The following is a 27,802-nucleotide window of genomic DNA, read 5'->3' as shown; positions in this document are numbered from 1 at the left end:
GAAAATAGTTTTTTTGTATTGTTTTCCTTACTAGCTGCTCCTCTCCAGTCAAGCCTGGGAGAGGATCTTTGTTCCCCAAAACATAGAAACCTAGACTGTGTAAATGATTATGCATCCCTTTGCTCTGGGCCAGATGTTAGTGACTGTCCTAGGAGACAGAACCTCTGGTCCAGCTGATTTGTGTCATAGTACTGCTCTGTTTATTCTCTTTAAATAATACATTTTTCCATGACATGTAGAAATAAGTAATAATGTAAATTATTATAAAAGGGCTAAATGTGTTTTTATGCTGTTGCTGTTTTTTTTTAACAATTAGCTTCTATGAAGTTATTTGCAGAAATCTCTTTGGGTAAAAGTGGGCCCTAAGCTTAAATTTAAAAAGTTTGTGGATACTTCTGCCCATATGTATTTATGTAACTGGTCTAAGGCCTTTATACATGATTTGGGCTATAGGCCCCTTAGTTCCAATAAGGAGAACCTATACTACTGCATACATAATTTAGACCAGTGTTTCTCAGTCTGGGAAGTGGGAACCCCCAAAAGTGTCCACAATGATTTGGATTCTGACTTTCCCTAAAAAACATAATTATCATAAATATCAAAATTAAGCAATCTGGAAAAGGAAGCTCTCTCCTTGACTCTACTGCTTACAGCTCATTGACAGGTTTCTATGTGCATTTTAAGGGGGTCACAAGCCAAAAAGCTTGGGAACCACTGATTTTGGACAATAGTGTGCTTCCAACTTTCCAACAGTTTGAGGAAGATCATTTCCAAGTTTGGGGTAGAAGAACCTGGATTGATGAAATGGAACTGCGAGCCATATCATTTACCATCAGTGCCCAACCTCACTATTGCTGAATGGGAGCAAGTCAATGCAGCCATGTTTAACATTTTTGTGGAAAGCCTTCAAGGAAAAGTGGAGGCTGTTATAGCAGCTATAGCAGTCTTGGTTTGGGAATGAGATGTTCAACAATAACATAGCCAGGGCGTAATGTGTAAAGTGTCTGTAACTTTTGACGATACATTGTACAGTACATTGACAAAGTAAGTAGAAATACATAACAAGTCAAATACAGTCTACAATAAAAGGACTAAACATGTTTTTATGCTGTTGCCTTTTGTTGGCTATTATCCCCAATGAAATTATTTACAGACATCTCTTTGGATGTCAGTGGCTCACAAGCTTGAATTTATGTACGTCCAGCTGAGCTTATCATTCTCCCTCTCCTCTCTCTGTCTCTCTGAGATCCTTTAGAAATCACCATACAATACCATTTTCCAGCTAGTGCGACTCAAAGGCCAGTCAGCAGCGCGTTAGTCATGGAGAATTATCAATTAGCACAGATGAAATGGCCACTTGAAAAGACCTCTCAAAACATATCGCCCTCTCTCTCCCTCGGCCTCTCTATTTCACACTCCCTCCCTCTCAATTTGATTCACTCTCTCTCTCTTTGTGGGAAGCACACCTTGAAACAGAGTATGAAAAGCATGTCAAGGATCCACAGTTTTGCACTATCAGCATTTAGTCCAGCATATTTTGTCATGGTGGGGTGCTAAATGATAATTAGAGCCTTTAAGTGTAGCACCACATAATGGCTTGTGTACATCCACAGCTGCAAATAGTAAAACCTGCGTACATTCATAAACATAACAGAGGTTGTGACACATTTTTGGGATTTGGATACAGCACTTGGTCATATTGCGATTTTGATAATATTTCGATCAATTATGCAGCCCGAGTGAAAATGTCCACCCCAAGATACCATTGATCTTTTTGCCAAAGCCTAAATATACTCAATTTAAAATTATATAAAACAGCAAAATCTAACATTTGGAGTCTGGAACCAGTGAAGAGTTGAAGAAGGAGCTATGTAAGGCAGAGGCTAAAGAGAGCTTCTATATAGTACCACAGACTGTATAAAACATGGACGTAGTGTCCGTGACATCACATGTTTCTGAAGAGCTGTTGTGAAGCTCAGTGTAAGAGGTGCCATCTTGGCAGTGTCTGCACTAAAACAAAAAATGGACTGAGGCAGGCCGAATGAAGCCTGGTTGCTCAAACCACATGTCACTCAAAGTGGCCATGCCCTTAATTACGCTTAACTTTAGGTCTTAATGTAGTTTGAACAGGTGAGTTATATAAAAATTCACTTCTCGTACAGTTATCATATATAGGAAAATTAACAGAGACCAAAACATTTTTTTGTATCAGGCTGTAAACATGTTTATTTGAGCTGGAAAGTTGGCATTTTACCATGGGGATTTATGGGGATGGACTTGCTGTTGGAGCTAGCCTCAAGTGGCCGTTCAAGGAACTGCAGTTTTTGGCACTTTTGCGCTGGCTTAATTTTTCACCCCCGGGGGTTGGCGCTTGTATTATAACAATTATTATTACACACACACACACACACACACACACTTGTGTTTCCATCACTTCAGGGGACATTACATTGGCTTACATTAATTTCCTGGAGACTACTACTACTACTACTACTACCACTACTTGCCTAGACTAAGTCCCTAAAAGTTTTTGTTTTAAATTATGGGGACTTTAAGGAGAGTCCCCACAATGTGAGTAATACACCCTCACATAAACACACACATGCACACACAGCCTGTTAGCTCACTGAGCCCTCACAAATCAACTCTTACCTACGTGTCAGCAAGAATATAGGCTCCAACATCTGTGCATGTGCGTGCGTACCTGTGTGTTTGTGTGAGGAGTGTGTGCCTTTAAGGCTGCTCAGGACCAGGTACAAGCTCTTTCACCCATATGGTAAACATTCCAGAGGGAGAGAACTCTGTCACTTCTCATCTATACACACACACACACACACACACACACACACACACACACACACACAGGCAGGCTGGCACACAGAGGCACAAGGACAACCACTCATGCATGCAAACACACAGAGATACAGTGCTGTCACATCTGAACTTTTTCTGGATCTGTGTGTCCTGAGCGTGTGAAATCGAAGGAATATGTGTGTATTTGTGTTTCATGACTTTACTAAGGTATTTTTTCTGTGTCATTTCCACAACAAGTTCTTATATACAGTGGGTACGGAAAGTATTCAGACCCCTTTAAATTTTTCACTCTTTGTTTCATTGCAGCCATTTTCCAAAAATCAAAAAAGTTCATTTTATTTCTCAGTAATGTACACTCAGCACCCCATCTTGACAGAAAAAAACAGAAATGTAGAAATTTTTGCAAATTTATTAAAAAAGAAAAACTGAAATATCACATGGTCATAAGTATTCAGACCCTTTGCTCAGTATTTAGTAGAAGCACCCTTTTGATCTAATACAGCCATGAGTCGTTTTGGGAAAGATGCAACAAGTTTTTCACATCTGGATTTGGGTATCCTCTGCCATTCCTCCTTGCAGATCCTCTCCAGTTCTGTCAGGTTGGATGGTAAACGTTGGTGGACAGCCATTTTCAGGTCTCTCCAGAGATGCTCAATTGGGTTTAAGTCAGGGCTCTGGCTGGGCCATTCAAGAACAGCCACGGAGTTGTTGTGAAGCCACTCCTTCGTTATTTTAGCGGTGTGCTTAGGGTCATTGTCTTGTTGGAAGGTAAACCTTCGGCCCAGTCTGAGGTCCAGAGCACTCTGGAAAAGGTTTTCGTCCAGGATATCCCTGTACTTGGCCGCATTCATCTTTCCCTCGATTGCAACCAGTCGTCCTGTCCCTGCAGCTGAAAAACACCCCCACAGCATGATGCTGCCACCACCATGCTTCACTGTTGAGACTGTATTGGACAGGTGATGAGCAGTGCCTGGTTTTCTCCACACATACCGCTTAGAATTAAGGCCAAAAAGTTCTATCTTGGTCTCATCAGACCAGAGGATCTTATTTATCACCATCTTGGAGTCCTTCAGGTGTTTTTTAGCAAACTCCATGCGGGCTTTCATGTGTCTTGCACTGAGGAGAGGCTTCCGTCGGGCCACTCTGCCATAAAGCCCCGACTGGTGGATTGCTGCAGTGATGGTTGACTTACTACAACTTTCTCCCATCTCCCGACTGCATCTCTGGAGCTCAGCCACAGTGACCTTTGGGTTCTTCTTTACCTCTCTCACCAAGGCTCTTCTCCCCCGATAGCTCAGTTTGGCCGGACGGCCAGCTCTAGGAAGGGTTCTGGTCGTCCCAAACGTCTTCCATTTGAGGATTATGGAGGCCACTGTGCTCTTAGGAACCTTAAGTGCAGCAGAAATTTTTTTGTAACCTTGGCCAGATCTGTGCCTTGCCACAATTCTGTCTCTGAGCTCTTCAGGCAGTTCCTTTGACCTCATGATTCTCATTTGCTCTGACATGCACTGTGAGCTGTAAGGTCTTATATAGACAGGTGTGTGGCTTTCCTAATCAAGTCCAATCAGTATAATCAAACACAGATGGACTCAAATGAAGGTGTAGAACCATCTCAAGGATGATCAGAAGAAATAGACAGCACCTGAGTTAAATATGAGTGTCACGGCAAAGGGTCTGAATACTTATGACCATGTGATATTTCAGTTTTTCTTTTTTAATAAATTTGCAAAAATTTCTACATTTCTGTTTTTTTCTGTCAAGATGGGGTGCTGAGTGTACATTACTGAGAAATAAAATGAACTTTTTTGATTTTTGGAAAATGGCTGCAATGAAACAAAGAGTGAAAAATTTAAAGGGGTCTGAATACTTTCCGTACCCACTGTATATGACAAAATAGGCCTAAGTCGGTGCCTTCCAAAATGACAAATTGAAACTTTTCAGAAAAATCATATTGTAGCATTGTCTAATCTGCTACCACCCTAGTTAAGGAATGGTTAATTTTTAAGCAAGTAAAACTGCTTGTCTGAGGTTAGGGAGAAGATTTTGATTATGGAATAAAATCACCTTCACGATTTTTATCAGAGTGTTGGTAGAAACGTTCAACAAAAAGTAATGCTGTTTTAATTCGGAAGAGGGCATTATTTGTAGGAGGTAACCAGCTGTGGAAAGTAACAGGAAATTACATTTACTCAAGTATTGTCCTTTTAGGTACTTTACTTTATACTTCTACTCCTCTACATTTCAGAGGGAAATATTATACTTTTTACTCCACTACAGTTATTTGATACCATAAGTTACTAATTACATAGCAGATTCTAATTTAATGATACAAAATATAATCAACAAATTCTGATGTATTATTATGGATAAAGATGATCTTTTTTTGATCTTCTGAAATTGACAAGCTACTTGATAGTATATGTTGTAAAAGAAAATAGCCCCACCTTTACACATTAATGGATCAAAAATTATAACAATGTAATACAGAATTATCTGAAATGAGCCATTCTGCATAATGTGTACTTAATGTACTTAAGCACATTTTAATGCTAATACTTTTGTAATTTCATTTTAGTAAACATTTGAATACAGGACTTTTACTTGTAACAGAGTGCTTCTTTTTTTCATTTTGGGAAAGCATTTATTTCAACTTCATCATTTTACATAGTATCAGTATCACCACAAGCAGATTCACATTGCATTGCGCACAAAACGTTTTGCAGTAAGTTTGATAACCATTTGACCTCTTCCAGAGGTTTTCTTTTATAACATTAGCTTTAATTATTTACAATTGATAATAATAATAATTTAATTATTTAGCTTTCACCTTAGTTACTACAAAGGGTTAACGGGGGAAAGCTGGTAGATGCATTAAAATTTATATAAATCACATTATATTCTTACTCATTTATTTCTATCAGGTCAGGTAATGCCTGACCATATAGGGCTAATAAATTCAGTCCATCTGTCAAAATCCATAAAATGTTTTTGGACTCTGGAAAATGACAGCCTTTTCATAATATATATTTCATGAATTATTTCTATCCATTCATCATAGGTAGGTGGCTACGATTCTTCATGACAGCCTTTTTGCTTGCTGCCAGAAGTGTTTGTATCCGTTTCTTATCATTGATATTCCACACTTCAAATGAGATGCCCCCCATGTATACAGTATAACATCTAAAAGGAATGTTGAACCCAAATACATTATTAATAGTAATAGAGTGTTTCTATCTATTTTGTTTTTTTCAGAATTTTGGTAATTTCAGAAGCTTTGTGGCCACGTCAAGCGTTCATATTTTGACAAAGGAAAAATGAAAAAACCTGAGAAAGTTTAGAGGGGCCAGCCACCTCCCAACACAGTAAGCACCAACACTCCTGAAGTGGCCTTGAGCAAGACACTGAACCTTGCCAATTCCGGAGCTGCAGCATGTATTTGACATTCTGACCTCCCTGTGGCAGGGTTGCAATTCCTTGAAGGAAAGCATAATGTGTTATTGCACAATTAAATTATGCTGCGCCACAATAAAAGCCACAATTCAAATAGAGACACAGAGACAGAGGCAGACAGAGAGGGTAGATAACAGCATAAGAGTGGTAAAGGTTGTGTTTATGCCCAGGGCACTGGCACCATGATGCCAGCTGATGGGTTGTGTGTGTGTGTGTGTCTATGGGGTGAAACCAACCATGTTCAGTTAGTGATGGCTAATGTGAGCGAACACTTGACTGGCGATGAACAAGACTCACTGAGTGTGTTTGTGTGTGTTATTTGATGCAGTCACAGAGCCTTCCTTCAGCCCAAGGGGTGCCTTCTTGCTGTCTCTCTTGCGCACACGCACACGGTCAATTAGACCATTTTTATGGCATTAATGTAACTGTCAGGTCCACTGGCTATTGTGCTATTACCCCAACACAACACTGTGCACAAAGCACAGCTGGAAGGCAAGGCGTGCGCACACACACACACACACACACACACACACACAGGCACAGAGGATTTAGCAGATGGGCTATGTTGCTGAGTTGCAGATAAAGAAAAGCAGAGCAAAGCTTTGCTATCAGCATCTAACAAGCTAATCAGTTTAGGCTTTACCAATACACTGTGGGCCAAAGTTTACTGTGGCTTTAATACAGATTCACTGTGAAGGAAGACTGTTTTATGGAAAAACTTCTTGTTAAAGTTGTTGTGTATTGTAGTATTAAAATATAAATGAGATAATACATATATTGAGAGATTAGTATGATTCGTGTAGACCACATCTTTCTTCATTGAAATTTACATTGTGTGCCAGCAGTTCGGATTTTGCAAACCTGTTAAATTGGAAAAAATTGTCATCAACAAAGCTAAAGTGAAAAAAAATGTTAGCTATTAGAGGAAATACAGGAGCTTCCTTGTCATTGCAACAGTAATCGTGGGAAATGTCATCTTAATTTTGAAATAGGTTAACACTATGAGTACCTCTGACATTAAACAGAGGCTGCCAATTGTCTTGGCTGTAGTTAAATTTTTTGATTATACCAAGGTACTTATTAATTAATTTACCAATGATGTGCTGATATTTAAGAATGTGTTAGGTAGTGCTTTAAAAAACCCTGGAAAGAGACACTGAATTACAACTGTACAGGACTTGCTATCATTGTCATTCCCTCCATCAAACTACTTAGATTAACATTAAAAAGCATTTCACAGCTTTTAACTTTTCTACGTGTTTCTGTCTACTCACCCTACGACTACAATGATGAAGTCAAGCAGATTCCAGCCGTTCCTCAAGTAGGCGTTAGGGTGGAAGAGCAGCCCATAGGCTATTACCTTCAGGAATGCCTCCACCGTGAAAATGATGAGAAACAGATACTCCACACGCTCCTGTGGAGACACACAAACAAGACAGGTCCATTTATTTGTCTGATCGGCAGCACTGCAGGAACGTAGACAGACTCAGTATGACAAGCACTAGAGAAAGATAAAAAGAAAGCAGATGAAAGAGAGAGGAGATTATAGAAAGGCCTTTGGTGGTAAAGTTTGTAGTAAGCTGAGTAAGTTTCACATGTGAGTATATACCATTAACTGGATAGCATATACTGAGACATAATCAAATGAGAAAGCATAAAACATCCATTCATAATGCTTAAATTAAACTGTTTCTTATGATAGGTATGCTATTGAGAACAACTGGCCATACCAAAGATATATACACATTCATTCACGTTTATGATATTATTAATCTAAGCCCACAACACTTACGAACCTGTAGTTCTGGCTGCTTACTCCTCTCAGTTTATCTACCAGAACAAGTTGTTCTGTTACTGTTTATGTGACTTTTGGTGTGTGTGTGTGTGTGTGTGTGTGTGTGTTTGCTTATTTATGTGTGAACATGTATTTGTATAACTTGTAATTGTGTACACAATCAAAGCAATCTGATTATTTAATCAAAGCGACTCTCTTCCTGTCCTAAGAGGCTACTGTCTAAAGAGAGGAATGCATGTGTGTGTGTGTGTATAAATACACACACACACACACACACAAACACAGAAGTTACTCTTCTACGACAGAGTTCCTCAGAGATTGCTGTCATCGTGATGACCCCTGCCTAAGAAGGTCCTGGGAAATGTCCTGAAATTGCCTTGAGAGAGAGAGAGAGAGAGAGAGTGAGACAGGGAGGGCCTTTCTGATCATCATAACTTTCAAACAAGTCATCATCCACCTAATTAGCTGCCACATCTCATTTTTGTCATGTTTATAATTGCAATGAAATCATGGTAATTGTGCAAAACTATTAAGCTCTAGTGTAAACAAAACAGAAAATATTGTATATATTATATTATATTATATTATATTATATTATATTCTCTGACCTCTCCATCCGTCCCTCTGAGGTACTTTCTTTTTTTTTTTAACTATATTTTGCTACATATATCTATACAGTCTATCCATTCTTCTCAGTCACTGGTCCTCCTCCTGTTGCCACTGTTTTCTCATGAAAGTAAACTCACAGAGGACCAGAGGTTTGGGACAGAAGTCCGGCCAGTTCTCTTCAGGTTCCAAGTCAGCTGAACCCGAGGCTGGGGGGGACACAGCTTCAGTATGTGTCGAAGTTTACCAAAATAGCTTCACCAGCACTAGCAAAGAATCCTCACAGAATGCCACCATTAAGTCCATTTTAAAAGTTGACACAATTAATGCCAATACAATAATTTGATTCTTAATGTATTATTGTTATTTCCTATTTTGTAGTACTTATGTGAGGCCACAATCTACACTATAATTCCTACAAAATGTCAAACCTAAAGGCTACTAACTATCAGAATATTCTTCATACTCAAAAGATATCTACAAATCCGTACTGAGTGTAAATATCTTATATTTTGATAAGATACTGAATATTTAAAATTGAGTTAACTTTCTGCAAATGTGTTTTACTCAAATGACTTGTCTTTAACAGCTAGTAAAAAGTGTTGTCATAGTTAGAAGCCCATGTTAGTGTTGGTTAAGTTGAAGCATACAGTGGCTGCATCAAGATTTGCAGTTAACGCTGACATGAGTCCAGCTAAACAAACAACTTTCTCAGCATGGAGAAAGACTGTGTCAAACTATCATTAGGACTCTCACATACACACATCATCTTGGGCCATGGGAATCAGTCATCCATGTACCCACAGTTTTGACGTGACAGCTGTGGTTTCACTGTCACATTTGTAAATGCTAATAAGTAAGGGTTAGGAAGGGGTTTATTTAAGTTGGATTTTCAAAGCACTATATTCTCACCAGCCACATCACAACTTCTGGATATTGATAAAAGAATCATGCTTTGATTTTGTGTTCTTAATGATGTGATTATCATACAAACTGTGATTTGGTAGTTTTTTCCCCACACTTAAAATTGCTCAAGAAGCTTGACAGCGGAAGGAATGACATGAATTATAACACGGCGGATTTGCACATTTTGAAAGGCAGACAACTTGAAAGGCAAGTTGATTTTTAGGCCAAGGATTCTGCACCTGAATGGGCTGCACAGAAAGCTGTCTTAAATTTGTTTTGTTTCTCGTCTCTGTCTATCTGACCTCCTCTCATTTCAATTCAAGTCCATCCAGTGTCTTTTACAGGCACAAAAGTATCCGGCTTAAAGATAAAGATCCAGCTCTTCACATTAAACACCTGTCTTCTTTTTCTATTTGTATGTCAGTTTCAGAGCCTGAAGAATTGATTGTTTTTTATATTCATTTGTACTGCAGACCCTCCACCGCACAGTGAGTATTAGTAGTCTATGAGGAAGTAATTAATCTCACAAATGCACACACATATCCTCCTCTCAAATACACAAAAGCTCTCCATCACTTTCTCTCTCAAACGCACACAGAAATACACACAAACCCAGGCTGTGAATCTGCCGGTGACAGGCAGACAGTGCGGCGCTCAGAAGAATAAAACAGAGAAAAACATCTGGTAGGAACAGCTCAGCCTGACGCACACACACAAACACACAAAGATACACTTCTCTGCCTCCTCTCCTTCCGTTCATACAGACCCATAAAGGGCAAAATCCATAAGGGGCACGACTAATCTTGTTAGAGACTGGAAAGAAATGAGAGAGAAAAGATGAGAGACTGAGAGAGAGAAGAAGAGGATGGATGAGAGAGAGAGAGCGAAAGACTAAAGAGACAGTGTCAGAGAGAGAAGGCAGACAGAATGACAGAAAGGTGAGTATGTGGGAGCAATAATTCAGTTAACTGTGATAGGTCAACCAAACCGCCTATCCATCAACTAGGCCAATCAGATTATAGTATCGACATTCTACCATACAGCAGACAATGTTTCCATTCGCCATGACCTTCTGTGTATGTGTGTGTGCTGCAAGACAGGATTAGCCATTAAGCTGTTTTTTTGAACAAACACACAGTCACATCACAGTCTTGTGTGTGTATGCATGAGTTTGTTTCTTTCATGCAGTTTTCAAGGGGATCAAAAAGAACAGAAAAAACTGCCTGAACAGACTATAACAGCTACTCAACCATGAAAACACAAAACACCTGGATAACCACAAAGATAAGCATTTCAAATCAAAGCTTCTTGCTTTTTTCAACATGTCCACAGCACATACGTTTGCAATCAGGAAAAGGCTGATAAAAACATCAAAAGCTGTAAAGAATAATTTTTACCTGACAATTTACACTTAAATCTATTTCATCTTAAATTACTGATTCCAAGATCCAAGTATCATAATGCTGCAAACCTCTGTGTGTGTGATTGTACATATGTGTGTGTGTGTGTGTGTGTGTGTGTGTGTGTGTGTGTGCATGCATATGTACATGTCTATGCGTGCCCAAGCAAAGAACAAGTAAATTTTTCTATACTGAAAGTTTATTGTTGGTATAACAAGTGTGTTAAAGGTATATTTCTGCACATATGTGCTCTTCTTAGGTTAGACTTGCAATGTATCTTTGGTGCTTCATTACATACTGTATATAGTGTGGTGGTCATTGACATTCTGTAAGTGTAATCTAAGTAAGTAAGTAAGTACATACCTAAGATGTGAACAAAACTTAGTTTTATTGAAGTGTTTTGAAATTGAAATTTGAAATTAAATTGAAATTGGACAATTTTAATAGGCAAAAGTATCTAAGAACACATCAGTAGTCTAATTTCATTATAGCTAATCACATGTTGAATACAACCTTTAGTACATGTACAACTTGACAGGTTCCAATGTAACACAGCTTTAGGATACCATCTGAATAAGAGGTATACTAAGGTATATAAAGTGCAATTTCATAAACTTAAGTGTACTTTTGTTTGTTTGTTGTTTTGTTACTGGTAAACTAGTATGTTTACCATTTCATTATTGGTTATTGTAAACTTGAAAAAAAAGTACTGCAAAACTGAACTCCTCACAACCTTGTAAACAAAACAGACCGCAGTATAATCAGATTTTTTTCTGGCTTAGACAGGCAACATTTCTGTACAACTATACAGTAACACACTGCCAAACATCCGGTAATGATTTATTCAGATGTAGCAACCACAGTGAGACTAAGCACAGGGGTCTCGAGTTGTGCTGTCACGGTTTGTCAAGCAGGGTAACAAGTAGTTCAAGAATTTAACCTAAATGCAGACTCTACGGCTGAGCTGGTGCAGTTCAAATGATTTAATATGCCAAAATTAAAATACAAAGAGGCTTACAGGTAGTCAGGCAGGCACAGGCAAAAACCTAGATAACAGTCCTGAAGACAAACAAACCCAAAGGGGGCAGACAGAAAATCTGAATTACAACAAAGTCAGGCAAAGTCCAAAAAACACAGAGAAACACTGGGAAAGCGCTGGAACACTTGATTAAAGGACAAAGATGAACTGGCACAGAGACAAGGCAAAACACAGACTAAATACACTAGTGAGGGGTAGATAACTAGAGACAGGTGAAACTAATCAGGGCAGGGCAGACAATCAGACAGACTGGAAAACACACAAAGGCAGCAAGTAAAGTTACACAGGACACACAATCTTTCAACATAAAACAGGAAATACAAAATGAAAACCCAAAACCATGACAGTGTGTGTCCTATTAGCAGGCTAGAAGTGCAACTGTGGTGAATTGCTCTTCGGACTTAGTGATGAAATCACTTTGATGAGTATAGTGTTATCATAACTGAACACCATAATTATGAAAATAAGTAATAATTAACTGGACCGATCTTTTAAATAAAGTGGGTTCTGTGTATAAATCATATGATCAAAACTTCACAAACACGCACACTCTATTTGAACCAGCAACTACCTTCTCCCTAACTGAAGCCAACCACACCCCAAAGTGTAGTGGTACTCAACAACACTCGAGGCTTAGACAAAAAATTAAAGACAAAAGCAGATAATTTTAGATGCATGGACAGCTCCTCTTTTGACAATTAGTCATGTAAAGAGGTCTTTACTTAAACTCTCTTCTGCAGTCTCGCCAACTTCTAACTCCTTCTCTCACGATTCTTCTTGTCTCTTTCCTTTTCTGCCTCTCTTTCTCATCCTTCACTTCCATGTCTTCCCCTCCTCTCCTCTTTGCCCTCATCTCTCACTCTTTCTCTCTCTCTCTCTGTGGGTGCCAACCACAAGTTACCATAGAGACCAAGATGGGTTCCAACGTTACCATGGAAACTGTGGGCCGCAGGAGCGGCGGCGGCGGCAGACTTTCTCTCTCTCTCTCTCACACACACACACACACACACACACACACTGATGGCACTGATCAGTATTGTACCAAGAATATCCACAGCACATAGTCTTAATTACTACTGTTCTTTCAGCCTCCAGACTTCCTATTGTGTGAATGTTTGTGCACACACGTGTATACCAGTGTGTTGTGGGTACAACAGTGTGCGCTCTTTAATACATGTGAAAAGATAGTGTGCTTGTGCTTGTTCCAGTGATCCGTGTCATATACTTAAGACTTGCCAGTTGAGTTGAGTGTTGAACGTAGTCTCATATGAAACTTTAGTGTGTCATTCTGTCACTTTTCACCAGCGTTGGGCAGTAACACATTACTGTAATATTATTACTTTTCCTAGTAATTAGCAACATAAGGGATTACTCTCTCCAAAACAGTAACAATATTACAGTTACTAATCCAAGTAAACCTGCATTACCGAAACACAACATCCTTGACATGAATGCACGACTGCGTGGTGGGTCACCGGCACCAGACCTTATGTTGTTCAAGTCAGTGGTTAGCCAAAAAGCAGCACAGCAATGTAAAACCTGTAGAAAGAAACTCCGGCCACTACTGCCAGTGATGCATGCACTCGACGGGAGAGAGTGCCGTTAAGCGACATTTTACTCTTTGTAGAAACATTGACTACTGCTTATAAATATATGTGCAGAAAATCAGTAGTCCAAAGTCGGGATTTACTGCTGAACAGGTTGTCCGTCACTTTTTAGGATGTGAAGGTATTGAAAGTAATATAGTAACATAATGAGTAATGTAACTAGTTACTTTTAATACCCAGTAATGAGTAAAGTAATATTACTTTTTAAAGGAGTAACAAGTCAAAAGTAACTTATTACAATTCCTGAGTAATTTGCCCAACACTGCTCTTCACATGCCTTTGCTCTAATAAAGCTGTCAGTGCTATCTACATACAACATGCCACATTGTTTATACAAGATCTACAGTGTAATGCAGCACCTGGTCTATAAAACATATGTAGTTTGGCAGCAACCATCGTACAGTTTCAGTGAGTGTTATAGTACCTTCTTTATTTTCAGTAACAAAGAGGAAAATTTTATGGGGCTAAGACAAACTTAAGAGCTTGTTGCAAACAAACCAGTGAAATGTGCAGTAGTAAACAGCTCATTGTTATTATGGTCTACATATTATTTTCCTTCAATTTAATAGAATTTAATAGTTTAATAGAATTTTCAATGGAGCTTGAAAATTCGAGTATGTTTTGGGTCAGTGAGCAAAAATTCCTTTTTTTTTATTGTTGTACTTGCAACAGCATGGAGATGAATAAAGACTCATAATAAAAGCTGACAATGCTCAAGAGACTAGCTGTAGATTAATATGGTATGTTATCTTTTGATGTGAAATCAACAACAGCGGAAAAACAGCGGCTCTAAGGTAACTATCCAAGTACTTAAGGCAATCTTCTTGACTCTCCACAGCTAACAACCATAAAGAGAGGACTCTCCACCTCACAAACTCTCCATCCTCTGCCCTGCTCTAAGGACATCAGATTTTTATAGTCAGAGAGAGAGGACAAGAGAATGGGGAGAGGAGAGGAGAGGAGTAAAGAATTGTACTTACGTTTCTAATGTGGGTGGATGAAATGAATGAGCAACACTCTTTTTTAACACCTATTATTGAGATTCAGGTTCTTATGTTAAGCTTTGATAGTACCTCAGGTTTTAAAGTCTAATATGTTGTCAGTCATCATCTTTGTCAGTTGCTCTGAGCTCTGTGCCCTGTGAGTATTGATTTAGTCTCCACTCACTCTTATTACATGGTGAAACAGGTATCAAAGTGTAAATAGACCAAAAATAAACAGGAAGAAACAGGGTCAAACTATATTCTACTTATATTATGGCCAGAAAATTAAAATCCATGGTTCTACTGGGTGGATTTTATTTGCTTTAAAATCCACCCAGTTAAATGGAACTGATGCATAAATAAAGGTTGACAGCAACAGCATGGCAGCCAGTATGGATTAATTTGAACAGCAATAGCATCATGCTTGACAAAGTACAAAACAATTCTTTTTGAATCCCGTTGCTAAAAGGCATCGAATCCAGAAGCATTTAAAACATGCTACGAACACGCCAGCACCACACGTTCAACAAGAGTGTCATTTACAGACCAAACACCCTATCTATGGGCCCCTGGGCGCATGTGTGTCTACGTGTGTGTGTGTGAGTGTGAGAGAGAGAGAGAGAGAGAGAGAGAGAGAGAGAGAGAGAGAGAGAGAGAGAGAGAGAGAGAGAGAGAGAGAACAAGAGATTGTATTATGGTCATTGGTAACCTCTGACCCTTGAAAGGAAGACAGATCACCTTAAAACAGTGGATTAGGATTCATGCACACGCACATCAGCCAAAGCCCAGTGTGTCCTTTTGAACACAGCACATCCACATTATGCACATTTACTGTACATTGTACATTGTAAAGTGCTCAACTGATGTGTTTTAATGAGGCTGATGGACTTTTATCAACTGACTGGAAAGTGCTAGTTTAAACTGAAAAATACTGAAAAATAAACTGTTTGAAATTGTTTCTGCATTAATGTGGATGCCGCCTTATTAAATCCATTTCTTTTCTTCTTCTACTTGTCTTTTGCTTCGCCCAGCATTCTGACTATCAAAGTTTACAGAAAGAGACAAAACTCCAGTTTCCAGGCAACAGGCACTGTACCAGATGAAGAAAGAAGGAAGGAAGGAAGGAACAGGTTGACATACAGAAAGGCTGATGTGAAATGTATCTGTACGCATGTGACAAAAGCCCTGATACACAATCCGTCTGTGGCAGTTCACCATTACCTGTAGTTTTGGTGGGGAAAAATGATTCACAAGTTACTCGTTCCATGACAATTTACAGCCAGATAACATGCTATGCTATGCTATGCTCCTCTCATGCTAGGGCAGGAAATATGCAGATGTTGGCTGTCGGCTGTAGTGTGTTTGTTTTTAGGGGCAGCTTTTAGGGGAATACGTGTGTTAGTGTGAAGTGATGCAAAGTGTTAGATAAGATGGCCTTTTTCATCATTAATTCTTTGGAAGAAATAAAGAGTGAATGCTAATTGTTGAGTGACAGAACATAGAGCACCCTACTGGGATGCACAATGCACATCAACAAATCTCAGGGAAAGACTGTCACATGCTAACTAAATAACTAACTCCCTACACGCACAGACACAAGTCACACTCTATCTCAATTCCTCTCTATCTCACACAGAAAATGTCACGTGATTTCTTTCTTCCTTTATCAATTTCTCTAACTTTCACACAAAGACGCCTGTTATCTGTCCACCTCCAGGTTCAAACAAACATCATCTCTGCTGAAAAGTCTCTGGGCAAACAGACCATTAAGCTTTTATTTTTCTAAATTAATAATTCATTCCTTCACTGCTTCCCCTGTTCTGCGAGGTCTGAAGCCTATCCCAGCATGAGCTGAGGGGGGAGACTGGGAAACGGGACAGGGGTGACCACCAGTCCATCCCAGGCCTGACACATGAGTCTAACATCCACGGACTTCCTTCGTTCTTTTGACAATGGGAGGAAAACCAAGATGAAGAAAAAGTAAACATTTCAAATTGTCTGCAAATAAAGACTGAGGTGTAGAAAACACAGGACAGTATTTAGAGAGGAATGGTGAAATCGAGAGAAGAAAGAGTTGAAAGAGAAAGTAAGAAATATATAGACAGAAGAGAAAGAAAGAGAGAAACAGAGTAATTGGTCTAAAAATGATACAACACAGGAGCATAAATCATCCCATATAGACAGCCAGTGTGTGGGTCAGTGAGTACAGTGCATAATGTGTGTGAATGTGTGTGTATGCTAGTTGGTGTCTTAGGGGAAGGCAACTGGTACCCTTGAGAGAGGAGAAAGAGAGAATGAAAGCTGGAGATCCTGCATAAACCGTAGAGTAGGAAAATGAAAAAGCCAAGGTGAAAAGGTAGAGCAATATCACTTTCTTCCTTTGTTTCCACTCATTCCTCCATCCAAACTAACAACATCCTCTTCTTCTTCCTCTCAAGTATAAAATGCTGATGTGAGTGTGTATGTGTGCTGACTTATCACGACTTCTCCTGCCTCCTGCCTCACCGCGCAGGGAGACAGATGCTGCACGGGCCACCCCACGCAAACACACACACACACACACACACACACACACTGCGACAGTCATGCATCTATCTACATACACACTCACTCTTTCTCACATGTACACACTCCCCACCCACACAGATTTGCACATGCAGTCAGACCACACACACAGAGGTACAAATGAAGACAAAGTGAAGTGACACACAAACACACAGATCACTGTAGTGCATCGAGATCAGAGTTGCTCCTTGCTAAACTGACAAGACAAGATAGATTACTATACTCTGTAACTCGTTGCATGACTCATGGTACGGAGTGTGTGTGTGTGTGTGTGTGTGTGTGTGTGTGTGTGAGTCATTTAATATGCCTCTTGGGTTGATCGTGCTGTTGTGACTTCTAAGGAAGAGGGAGAGTGTGGTAAAGAACACACAGTAGTATATTAAGATGGTATATCAAAAAATAACAGAACTCCCATTCTAGCTCAGTAGAACTGAATAAAAATATAAACCAGCTGGTTTACATGATGCTGGATTATGTTGGCCTTGTCTCTTGGGATTAGTTGAAGAATGATGAGATCTAAAAAAAAGTTTCAGTCAAGAGTGAGGTGGGATGAGGTGACCAAAGTTAAATATAATCTGGAGCATAGCTGAATGAAAGTAAGACTTTGTTGTTGTTATTCCTTCTGTTACTACAAAAACAGGTAATGACACAATGTGTGCTGAAACAAGTATCCAGTAAACCCCTAATTCGTTTACTGGATACTTGTTTGGCAGAAAATGAAGCAAAAACAACTGATTAACCCTTTTAAGGAATTTATCAAATAAAAGTGCCAAGAACTGGTGGGTTTCACTGTCACCAATGTCAGGATTTGCAGCTTTTCTCTATTTCACAACATCCCCATCATTCTCTCTTTTTGTCATCACAATCCTTTCGGCTATAAACCAAGTCAGATGCTTGTTAGTACATTCTTTCATTCACTACCCTCCCTTCCTCTTACTATTCCTACATCCCCTTTTCTGTCCATATCCACATTTCTCCTTGCTTCCTTTCTCTTCCTTTCCTTTTTTGTCCATTTGTTTTTCTCCTGCTGCCTCTCCATGTCTCTCTCCCTGTGTTCCCAATCAATCACCCTGACTGCATAACAGGAAGATGCAGAAAGAGTGGGATGAACGAAAAAGGGTTGAAGCAGCGGAGAAATCACAGAGACAAATAAATGAAAAGAGCAGCAATCGTGTCATTGTGCTCGTGGCATCAGCTGAACCAACCCACTTCCTGAGAATCAGTCTATTGTAAATGTGCCCCGAATGTTTTACACAGTAGCTAGCCAAATGATGCTCTAGAAATCCAAATTATAGTGTTCCCAGGATTCCCTGTCTTCCATATTACAGAACATGAGGGGCATCAAACAGCTTCACTTTTTCCACAGACGCAGAAAGCCCGCATTCTGGTCTTCTTTTCTGCACTACAGTTCAGCTTGGATGTTGCTGACTGTACATTCAGCTCACACACGCAGGCAAGCACACAGAAACACCCACAAACATGTGAAAGCAACCTCAAGGACAAATAAAATATTAAAGCCACTCAAGAACAAACACACAACAAACAGAAATGCAAAAATGTACCTGAAACACAAAATCCTTGCTGTAAAAGTGACTTCACAAACACAAACCAGTAGAGTTTTGCCTCCTAGCTCTTCACCTACTGAGATCAAACACTGTATGAGTGTGTATGTGCCCACAGATGTGCATGTGAGTGAATCCCACTGTGGTGACATATGGTCTCCCCAGACATGACACAGGATGGGCCAACAGCCACGGAAGAGTGGGAAATATAGTTCAATGAAGCTGGAGGAAACTTTAAATGACAGACAAAATGTTCCACACATAAGTAGATTCAACTCCTCAGGTTGGAATAAAACCTGATGTTTATACATTTTGAAGGCAAATAATATAAATAACAGATTTTATGTTTGACCTTGTATTTGTACTATATAATACCTCTAATACCATACTTGTTTTCAGCTCCCAAGCGCAGTATCTGATAGCAACTCTGGCATGGGTAAACCTCTGCAAACACAGCAGCACTGATTTGCACTAGAATCACAAGGACATATTGATTTACTGCTTGTAAAAGAAAATTGTTTCCATGTCCTGCTGTTTTTTTTTGTTTGGCTTTTTTCAATATCCAAAATCTTGTAGAGAGCAAACAAACAAACCAAAAAATCCTCGGTCTCTCTCTCTGTCTCTTTCTCTCTCTCTCCCCATGTTGAACTGGTTGTATTGCTCCTATCACAACCAAACACACCACTCTATCTCCCCGCAGAGCGCTGGAAAAGCCCTGTTTGTGAATGAGTGTGTGTGTGTTTGCGCGTGTGTTGAGAATTGCTCCATCATTCCTCCCCTGGTTAATGTCCAGTAGAGCGAGACCAGAGCACAACATAGTGAAAATGGAGAAACAGAGATACAATGGGAAAACACTGACATTTGTGTGTGTCTCTGTGGGTGTTGGTGTGTCAGGAAAAAAAAGAGAAAATAAGATTGAGGTGTGAGAATCCATAGCTTTAAGAGCACTGTAACTGATATTTCAATTATTTCCAATGGCAGCTGGAATCAATAAGAATTCCCCAAGTACATGACACATAATGTACATGACAGGGTCATCATGTGTATTTTCTGTGGAAGCTCAAGTAACCTAAACTGACTTAACTTACCTAAACTATATTTTGTCCCTTGTAACACCATATACATCCTGCAGACATTATTAAAAATATTTTCTAAATCTAAACATCTGTTTTGTAGATTATCTTCAGTGCTATATGCAAAAGCATTTTTTTTTTTGTAAAGACAAATGGTGCCTAATTGGTTTCCAACTTATATAGTTACATAATGCCTATTTACACAACCAGTTGACATTTTCATTAATTTGGAGTCGTGGTCATTCACTCTCCCTTTACCTTTGTTTTTGTGTGCACTAATTAATGAGGCAAAGATATGACTCTTCTGTTGTTGTAGCTAAAAACCAACTTTGTTTACCTGCTGTTTGGTTCAAAGTGGCTTTATCTGTTTTTGTTGGGGGGGGGGGGTTCTGCTTCAGCCATAAAGTTATGAAAAATAAAACATATAACATCTCAATAGAGATGGAGGACACTGCAGAATTAGATACGATTACTGTGTGGGTGAGACCCCTTTCAGATTACACATAGTAATTTCACCCATTGTTAATATAGAATGCTGCTTTAAATATCTAAGAATGTGTGTGAATTTGTTTCATGATTGACTTGTTTTGGTTTTATTTATTTATTTGTTTTACTATTATTTCTTTTATTTTTGCATAGCGGTCTATTATGATCCAGTCACTGGAGAAAGAGCTTTGTTATCTTTGTATGATTTTTCTGTTCACATCACTTTATTTTCGGCTATTGATGTTATTTTTACAGAACTAAATGAAATGAAAAGAATGACATCACAGCTATCATGGCTTTTGTTCTCAGGATGACTAGGATTAACTATGGCAGCTAGAGATCTTTAGTTTCTCTATGAGAATTAAGAGTCTTTGAGCTGTCAGATTGCTCGGCTGAATGCGAGGAGCTATGTAAGTAAACTAAGTAAACTCAGATTTCAGTCAAAACTCAGCATGCTACCCCCTGACCTCCCGAATCCTTTTTGATAAAACATGATAAAAGAGAAGAAAGCTTGTGTAGCTCTCCAACTGGGTGCCATAGCAATGCCACCATGACACCCAAACAGGATTAGCTGCTAACACCCACTCCCCTGCTGTTACCATAGTAGCACTGTTGAAACAGCGACCCACAAGCTATAAAAAAACAAACTTTCAAGAAGGGGAAAATGAAATAGAAAAAGAAAGCAATTAAGATAAGAAGGGGATGGTAGGGAGAGAAGAAAGGTTACCAACTCATCTTTTGTTGGTGTTTAACATATTTGATTTGACTAAAGCACTTTTTAGCTGACGGGTCAAAAAGAGAAAGAGCAGGAAAGGAGAGATAGAAGAAAAGAGCTGAGGAGGACTACTAAAAAGGCTAACAGGGTTATTAATCAAGACAAATGAGAACACAATTCATTTCCCTTTTCCCATTTCTCCCTTTCTTACTTCAGTGTTGAAACCTCAGCGGATATGTCCTCAGCTAGCTTTCTTTCGACCTCTGCATTCTCTTTCTCTCTATTACAATCACATCTTCTCTATGACTACGTGAAACGCAACCTGGCTTTGGAAGCTAACTATATTGCTCCCACTTTCTCTGTCTTTTCTTCCCTTCTTCCCCCTTCCTTATCTTGTTTTCTTTAAGGCTGCAACTAATTGTACTTTTCATCACTGATTAATCTGTTGGTTACTTTTCAATTATACCCATGACCACTGAAAAATTTCAAATTGGCCTGCGGGTGTGGATTAATTTCTAGTAACTGAAAAGTATAACTGGACAGTAAAATGTAAGGACAGAGTGTGTGATTTCACCCTGTTAAAACCCTTAAGATTCTGGAACGCACAACTCGTGTGGTATTATCTATTCATTGATTGTTTGTCTTGTCCATAAACTGTCAAAAATTGGTGAAAAATGTTCCTCACATGTTCCAAGAGCCCATGGCAACCTCTTCAAAAGGATTCCAAAATGCCAACGTATCAATTTTGCAAAGCTATAAAGCAGAAAAGCAGCAAATCCTGGAATCAGTGAAAGTCCTCTTTCCTAGATAAATACCATCAAAGGTTAATCAAATATCTGAATTGTCTGTCAACTAATCAATCTAATTTTACAGCCCCAGCTTGTGTTATTAAACTTCTAAGGATGTGCATTTGCTTTTTCATTCCCTAAATCTATCTATCAATCATGATAAGGGCTTTTGGTCCCTATAAGCAGGCCTGCCCACAGAAATGACTGGGCCCTTGAAAAGGTCCAGTAAATGGGCCCTTGGCAAATCTGCTTTACTCATGTCAACGCATGCTGTGCTCTCTCTCTATCTCCTACATAAACACATACATGGTCTGCCGCATGCGGTGCACTTTTTATGTTTTGACGTTGCGTACAACAAACATTACTAATACCATTTTCAGGAGAGGGGGTTTTCATTATGAAACAGGCTATATTTTACTAAGAAATATTAAATAAATTGTATTTTTTTGCTTATCTTATCATTTAGGATGAACATCATTAGTGCTGGACTGAATGGGCCGCCCTAGCAGCTGGGCCCCAGAAAGCTCTCCCCTTTTTCCCCCCTTATGGGCAGCCCTGCCCATAAGTAAAGTAATACACAACCACATACACATACACAAACAGACGAGGATGCAGCACCGATGTATGAGACGGACAGGGTAGAGAGTTCTAAAGAGTTTTCTGATGCTGAGAAGCGATGGAGGAAAATGCGAGAGGAGGGAGAGCTAAGTGAACCTGTGGAGCATCACATTAGTTCGGGGAGAGCATTGAAGTCGCACATGCCACCAGCTGATCAGTATCAGCTGACTCAGTTTATATAATTTGACAAGCTCGCTCTCTCACTCTCCTCTGATCATTCATGCCGCTGCAGCGACTTGTCATGTTGATTTATTCCTCCAGCACCCCAGCATCATGCTGTTAGGATTTCTTACTAAACATAGCTTGAGATAGCATCTCTTGCTTTGTGTATTATGTCTACTCCACATCTCGGTGATACTGTACGAGTCTGCTGGGCTCCATTCTATATACACCAGAGGGTTTTTTATTGTGTTCCCTGCAGAATATATTGCATGCTGGTTGGTTTCATTTGGGGAGTATCCTCAATGTCAAAGCCTGTTATAGAGAGATACAAATATAAATAATCCTGAACATATCTACCTTTCCACTGTCTCCTGTTTAACCAGTACACTGCATTCCTTTCCCTCTTCCTTCCTCCCTCCTGTAACCAATCAAATTATGGAAAAAAATTGTACTCACTTGGCAATCAAGGGGGACATGTTCCGTTTGGAGCTGTGTGTGGTGTATGTATTTCTAAGATCAGAGACTGATGAAAGCTCACACGCACCACCTACACTCTCCCTTCCTGCTCAGTGGGAAACACAATGGATGTGGCTTATGGGCCTGTTACATGCTGTACAGACATGGACATCATTAACCACATGAAAGACACACAGACATATACACTCGCAAATCTCAGACATAACTCACTATCTACAAACTCCCACATTCACCAGTCAATTTAGCACAATTAGGGGATATCTGTGTGAGTGTGTGTGTGTGCGTGCATGTGTGTGTGTGTGTGTGTGAAAGCAACTGTAAGTATGCGCCAAAACCACATTTAAAGGGATTCCTCCAGTGTGTGAAAAAGATAGAGAAGAAGACAGGGGAAAAAAGGATTGGGGAAGCCAGGCAAGAGAGCAAAGAAAACAGGCAAATAGAAAAGCCTAAACAATAACAAAGAAAGAAAGACAAAAAGGTGGGAAAGAAGTGACCAGAATGAAAGATTTAAAGATTTAAAAAATAGCTTTTGTCCTCCATATAAACCTTTGCTGAAACAGTAAGAGCAAAAATATTTGGTAGACTGTTGTCCTGTACAGTGATCGGTTTGATGCAGCTCTGATGTGATTTTTTTGACTGCGTAATGCAGAGTTTGGTGCTGACTGGGGTCTTTGAGAAGAAACGTTCATCTGGTCTGTGCTTTTACTGATTCAGCTAACGCTACAGCCGGACAGAATGTGTGTGTGTGTGTGTGTGTGTTTCAGTATGTGAGTCTGTGTGTGCACATGTTTCTCTGGGCCTGTCCACTGACTTTTTAATAAATGTGCATGTCAATAGATACTTGGAAGAATTCCAACCAGTGTGTAGGCATGTGTTTGTTTGCAGTGTCTATGCTTGTATTGCATACCTGTGTGCAAGTGTATGTGGATTTGCTTCTACCTTTTTACCACATTCATCACTTTATTCTCACTTTAACTTTAAAGTCCTTAGTAAGGTAACTCTGAACAGACTTATCTTTTAATGCACTTGGAGTGCTACTCTACACACTGGGGGGGGGGGGGGGGGGGGCCTTAAGAGTAAAAATGCTTTTCGTGCTCCTCCAATGTTTATTTCATAGATCTCTGGTTTTGGAACAGTGCTCGGAGGACTAACTATAAACTGCAAATAAAGTAAAAAAACAGCTCTTAAATGGGATAAAACAAGTGCTCAGGTTAAAATGTGAGTGTTACTGTTCTGTAAATCTAACACAAAACTACCAAACCACCAAATTTTTTAGTAAAGAAATGATGATTAATAACAAACTAAGGCAGTGTTAACTGCACATTGTAGAGGCAGACATGTTAGTTACAGATGTAGTTCTGGTGATGAGAGATGTGCTGAGAAGGCTGTCATTTTTTATTCCAATATTCAAACTTTTGTTCGCACGTGGGTAAAAAAAATTATCTGTTCAAATTTAAAATGTCTATAAGGGTAGACCATCAACAGACCATTTGAAGTTTGCCTTGTGGTACGCTATATAAGATGCGTTCAAATTAATTTGAACAAATTACGTGTTAGTTCGTATTCTTTCAAACTAAACTTTTTATAAAAGCAACAGCCCTAGTGGATAAAAGAGCTTTAAGGATTAATTGATGTCAACTATTAGATCATTGATCACCAATCGGCATGACTAATTCTTTAAGAGAAAGTCAAGATTCTCTGATTCCATCTTTTTAAATGTGAATATTTTCTGGTTTCTGTACTACATTATGAACATAAAGTAAATATGATTGGTTTGTGGAAAAAGCAAGACATGTGAGAATGTCATCTTGGGTTTTGGCAAACACTGATGGACATTTTTCACCATTTTCTGACATTTTATAGACTAAACAACTAATTGAAAATAATCAACAGATTAAATGACAATGAAAGTAATGGTTACTTGCAGCTTCATATTACTTCATATATTACTTCATATTATCACTAACTGTCTTAATTCAGTGATATATGTATGGAGTGATAAAATCACTTTGTCCTTGGAATCATTCGCTGGAACAATTTACCTGATGTTTGATACATTATAGGCAGCAGGGGATGACAGTCAGAGTGAGTAAAAACAATACATAAAAGTGTAGAAATCAGGTAAAGTGCAGGGCAGGAGATAAAAGACAAGAGAATCTAAAAGGGGATGTGGAGCCAAGACAGAAAGAGAAATTACATCAATAACAGAGATAGAGCGGAACTTCAACTCCTAAATACTGTAACTATTCAACAAGAAATATATTATTCTACAAAACAAATTGTGTTGCCTATGAATAACAAACTACTGACACAAGCTGCATGTAACAACATAGTGAAAGTCAACATCTGTACACACATCTGCAGTTTATAAATTCTTGAGCAATGACACGCCTACTCAGGCTCGCATGTAGTGATGATTTCTTTTAAGTGTGCTGCCGTTAGCTTTAATATGACACATGGCACGGCCCACAGCCCAGCAGTCTAAATAAAGTTGGAAATCACTGCTTAGGGAGAGATAAAGACACACTGAGGGAGATGAGGGAGGGAGAGAGAGAGATGGAGGGAAAGAGGGGTAATAAAATTAGTCTAGTTTCTCCTTGCTGTCATTTTACCCTTGCTATCACTTACACATACTACACATTGTGTATCTGCTGTATATGCATAAGTGTGTGAGAGTGTGTGTGATGAGCCATGAATGATAATGGCTATTGGACTGTCCGACACATACAAACACACGCACTGAGACGCACTGTTTGGCCAGACAGTAGTATATCACACAGCTAGTGTGGATACATAAGGACATGCTCTGCCATGTGTATGTTTTTGTCTGTTGTCCATCTCTACACACACACACGCGCGCGCACACACACACACACACACTTTCTGCCTCTAACTCACACATATCCTTTTTCCTTTCTTAGATTTTGTAGTCTGTTGTAATTTTCTTTATAAAGTTTCTCTGCATGTGATGCCTTTGAGTATGGGTATGAATTTGTGCATTTGTGATGTGTGTGGCAATGTGTGTGTGTGTGTGTGTGTGTGTGTGTGTGTTATATGTCAGCACCAGTGACTTGTTAAAAGCTGTGTTTGCACGCCAATGTTACTTTTTGATTGAATCATTTAGATTGGCTCAACTTTGGACCCCTAGTGTGTGTGTGTGTTGGCCTCTTATTAACTTTCCACCCAGTGTTGTGATGTAAACCCCCGCTGAGTCTGGCATGTTGACCAGCTCTCGCAATCCATCCCATCATCATTATCATGCTATGTTTCCTCTGCTTGACTTTTCTTTGCTGTTTTCTCTGCTGCTTTCCACTGACAAACAATTCTCACATTGATATGATTTATTTAGTCACTTAGTTCTTTTCTACACAATTAGGCTTGCAGAGTAAAGTTACACGACTTTGGGGCTAATTGTTGTGCTAGTTTGGGTTAAATAAATGCTGGTGCAGAAGGTGATGCACAGTAAGAGGATGCATTTTGTTTTCTTAATGAGGGTCAGAGATATTTCTAACAAATTTTTTTGTATCTGTGTGGCACAAGCAAGACAATGACTTCTTCTTGAAAGGAAACTGGGTATAGACAGCAAGAAATCAGCGTGACAGCAGAAATTAAACAGCAATAGAAGTCTGGGAAGGTTTTGCACTGTTGGCCCTCACAGCAAGTGATCTTTAGTTTGATGATAAGTCACTGTTGTGGACTCCTGGGACAAGCCTCCCTCTAGCCGACTATTGCACACTGCTTCCTCTTTATTCCCGTCTCTGTTGTCACTGTTAAAGTGCCCACTACTATGGATATTAATAGTGACATGTGTTCAGCCTGACAGGTTATGCATCTGATAGAGAGCATTGACAAAAACTTGGACTGTGCATAAAGCAGCCCATGTGAAAAATTTTGTCAATAATGTTTTCCTGAAAGCATTAACTATACAGCAAGTACACTATAGTAGCTTAGGGTAGAGTAGGGTAGATCAATGTCATGGTAAGTTCCAGTTTAACATGTAGCTGACTCTATGATGAAAAAAAAGCTGGAAATGGGTAAAAGCAAGTATTCAGCATCAAGTGAAACTAATAATGTGGTAGACATACCTTTAAGTAAACCTAGCAGCTAAAGCTAGATTTCCTTGCACTTCTTGCACAATCTGATTATGGCAAACGCTAATCCAGGGCACCAATAAGATGTTGGCATCATTTACATAAATACTAGATTTATATACCTGTGTGTGAGTAATATGTGAACAAATACCTACAGTATTTAACCTTCAAAGTGATCTTCCTGGCATGACGCTACTGTGCCTATCTTTACAAGCATCTGTCATTAAACTGTGCCTTAAGATGTTTGTTTAAAAATTTGTTGAAATGTGTTAGGAACAGAAAATCTTTAGTATGCGTTGTCAAGCTGTTGTCACATGCTGCTAAATGCTCTGAAAATTATTATAAAGAAAAAGCTGAATTAAGGTGTTAAGACTATTCCCAATATTTTATAGCAAATGAGATTACTACTGTTTGAGCGTAATAACATTAACATAATCAGAGATTGTTTGTACAGGGTTTTCACCCTACTTGCATTACTGCTTTATTCGCATTATGATTAGATTGTTGGCTTGCATGTAAACCTAGCCAATTACATCTTAGCCTGCTTCCCAACTAACACTTTGGAGCACTGAGTTACCATGGCAACCTAAACCTCTTCCCTCTATAGGAAGCACATTTGTAGGTGAAGTGTCCTATGGGGTGCAACCAAGGTTGCCTCCCAAGAG

The 27,802-nt window shown here is 39.2% G+C and overlaps 1 protein-coding gene across 7 annotated transcripts in view; it reads right to left on the bottom strand.

Annotated features, from left to right (window-relative positions):
* cacna1c (calcium channel, voltage-dependent, L type, alpha 1C subunit) overlaps positions 1–27,802 on the bottom strand; it is a 144,413-nt gene that overhangs the window by 76,425 nt on the left and 40,186 nt on the right. For all 7 annotated transcript variants that reach the window (XM_038738835.1, XM_038738828.1, XM_038738829.1 and 4 more), the window contains exon 3: positions 7,539–7,678. In XM_038738835.1, coding sequence (XP_038594763.1) covers positions 7,539–7,678 — 140 coding nt within the window. The remainder of the gene's footprint in view (positions 1–7,538; positions 7,679–27,802) is intronic.

This window comes from Micropterus salmoides, unplaced genomic scaffold (genome assembly GCF_014851395.1).
Source record: "Micropterus salmoides isolate LMB-PRFRI ecotype aquatic unplaced genomic scaffold, ASM1485139v1 Ms_hic_scaffold_23, whole genome shotgun sequence".
Taxonomy (NCBI): domain Eukaryota; kingdom Metazoa; phylum Chordata; class Actinopteri; order Centrarchiformes; family Centrarchidae; genus Micropterus; species Micropterus salmoides.
This window is presented reverse-complemented; position numbering and strand designations above follow the sequence as displayed.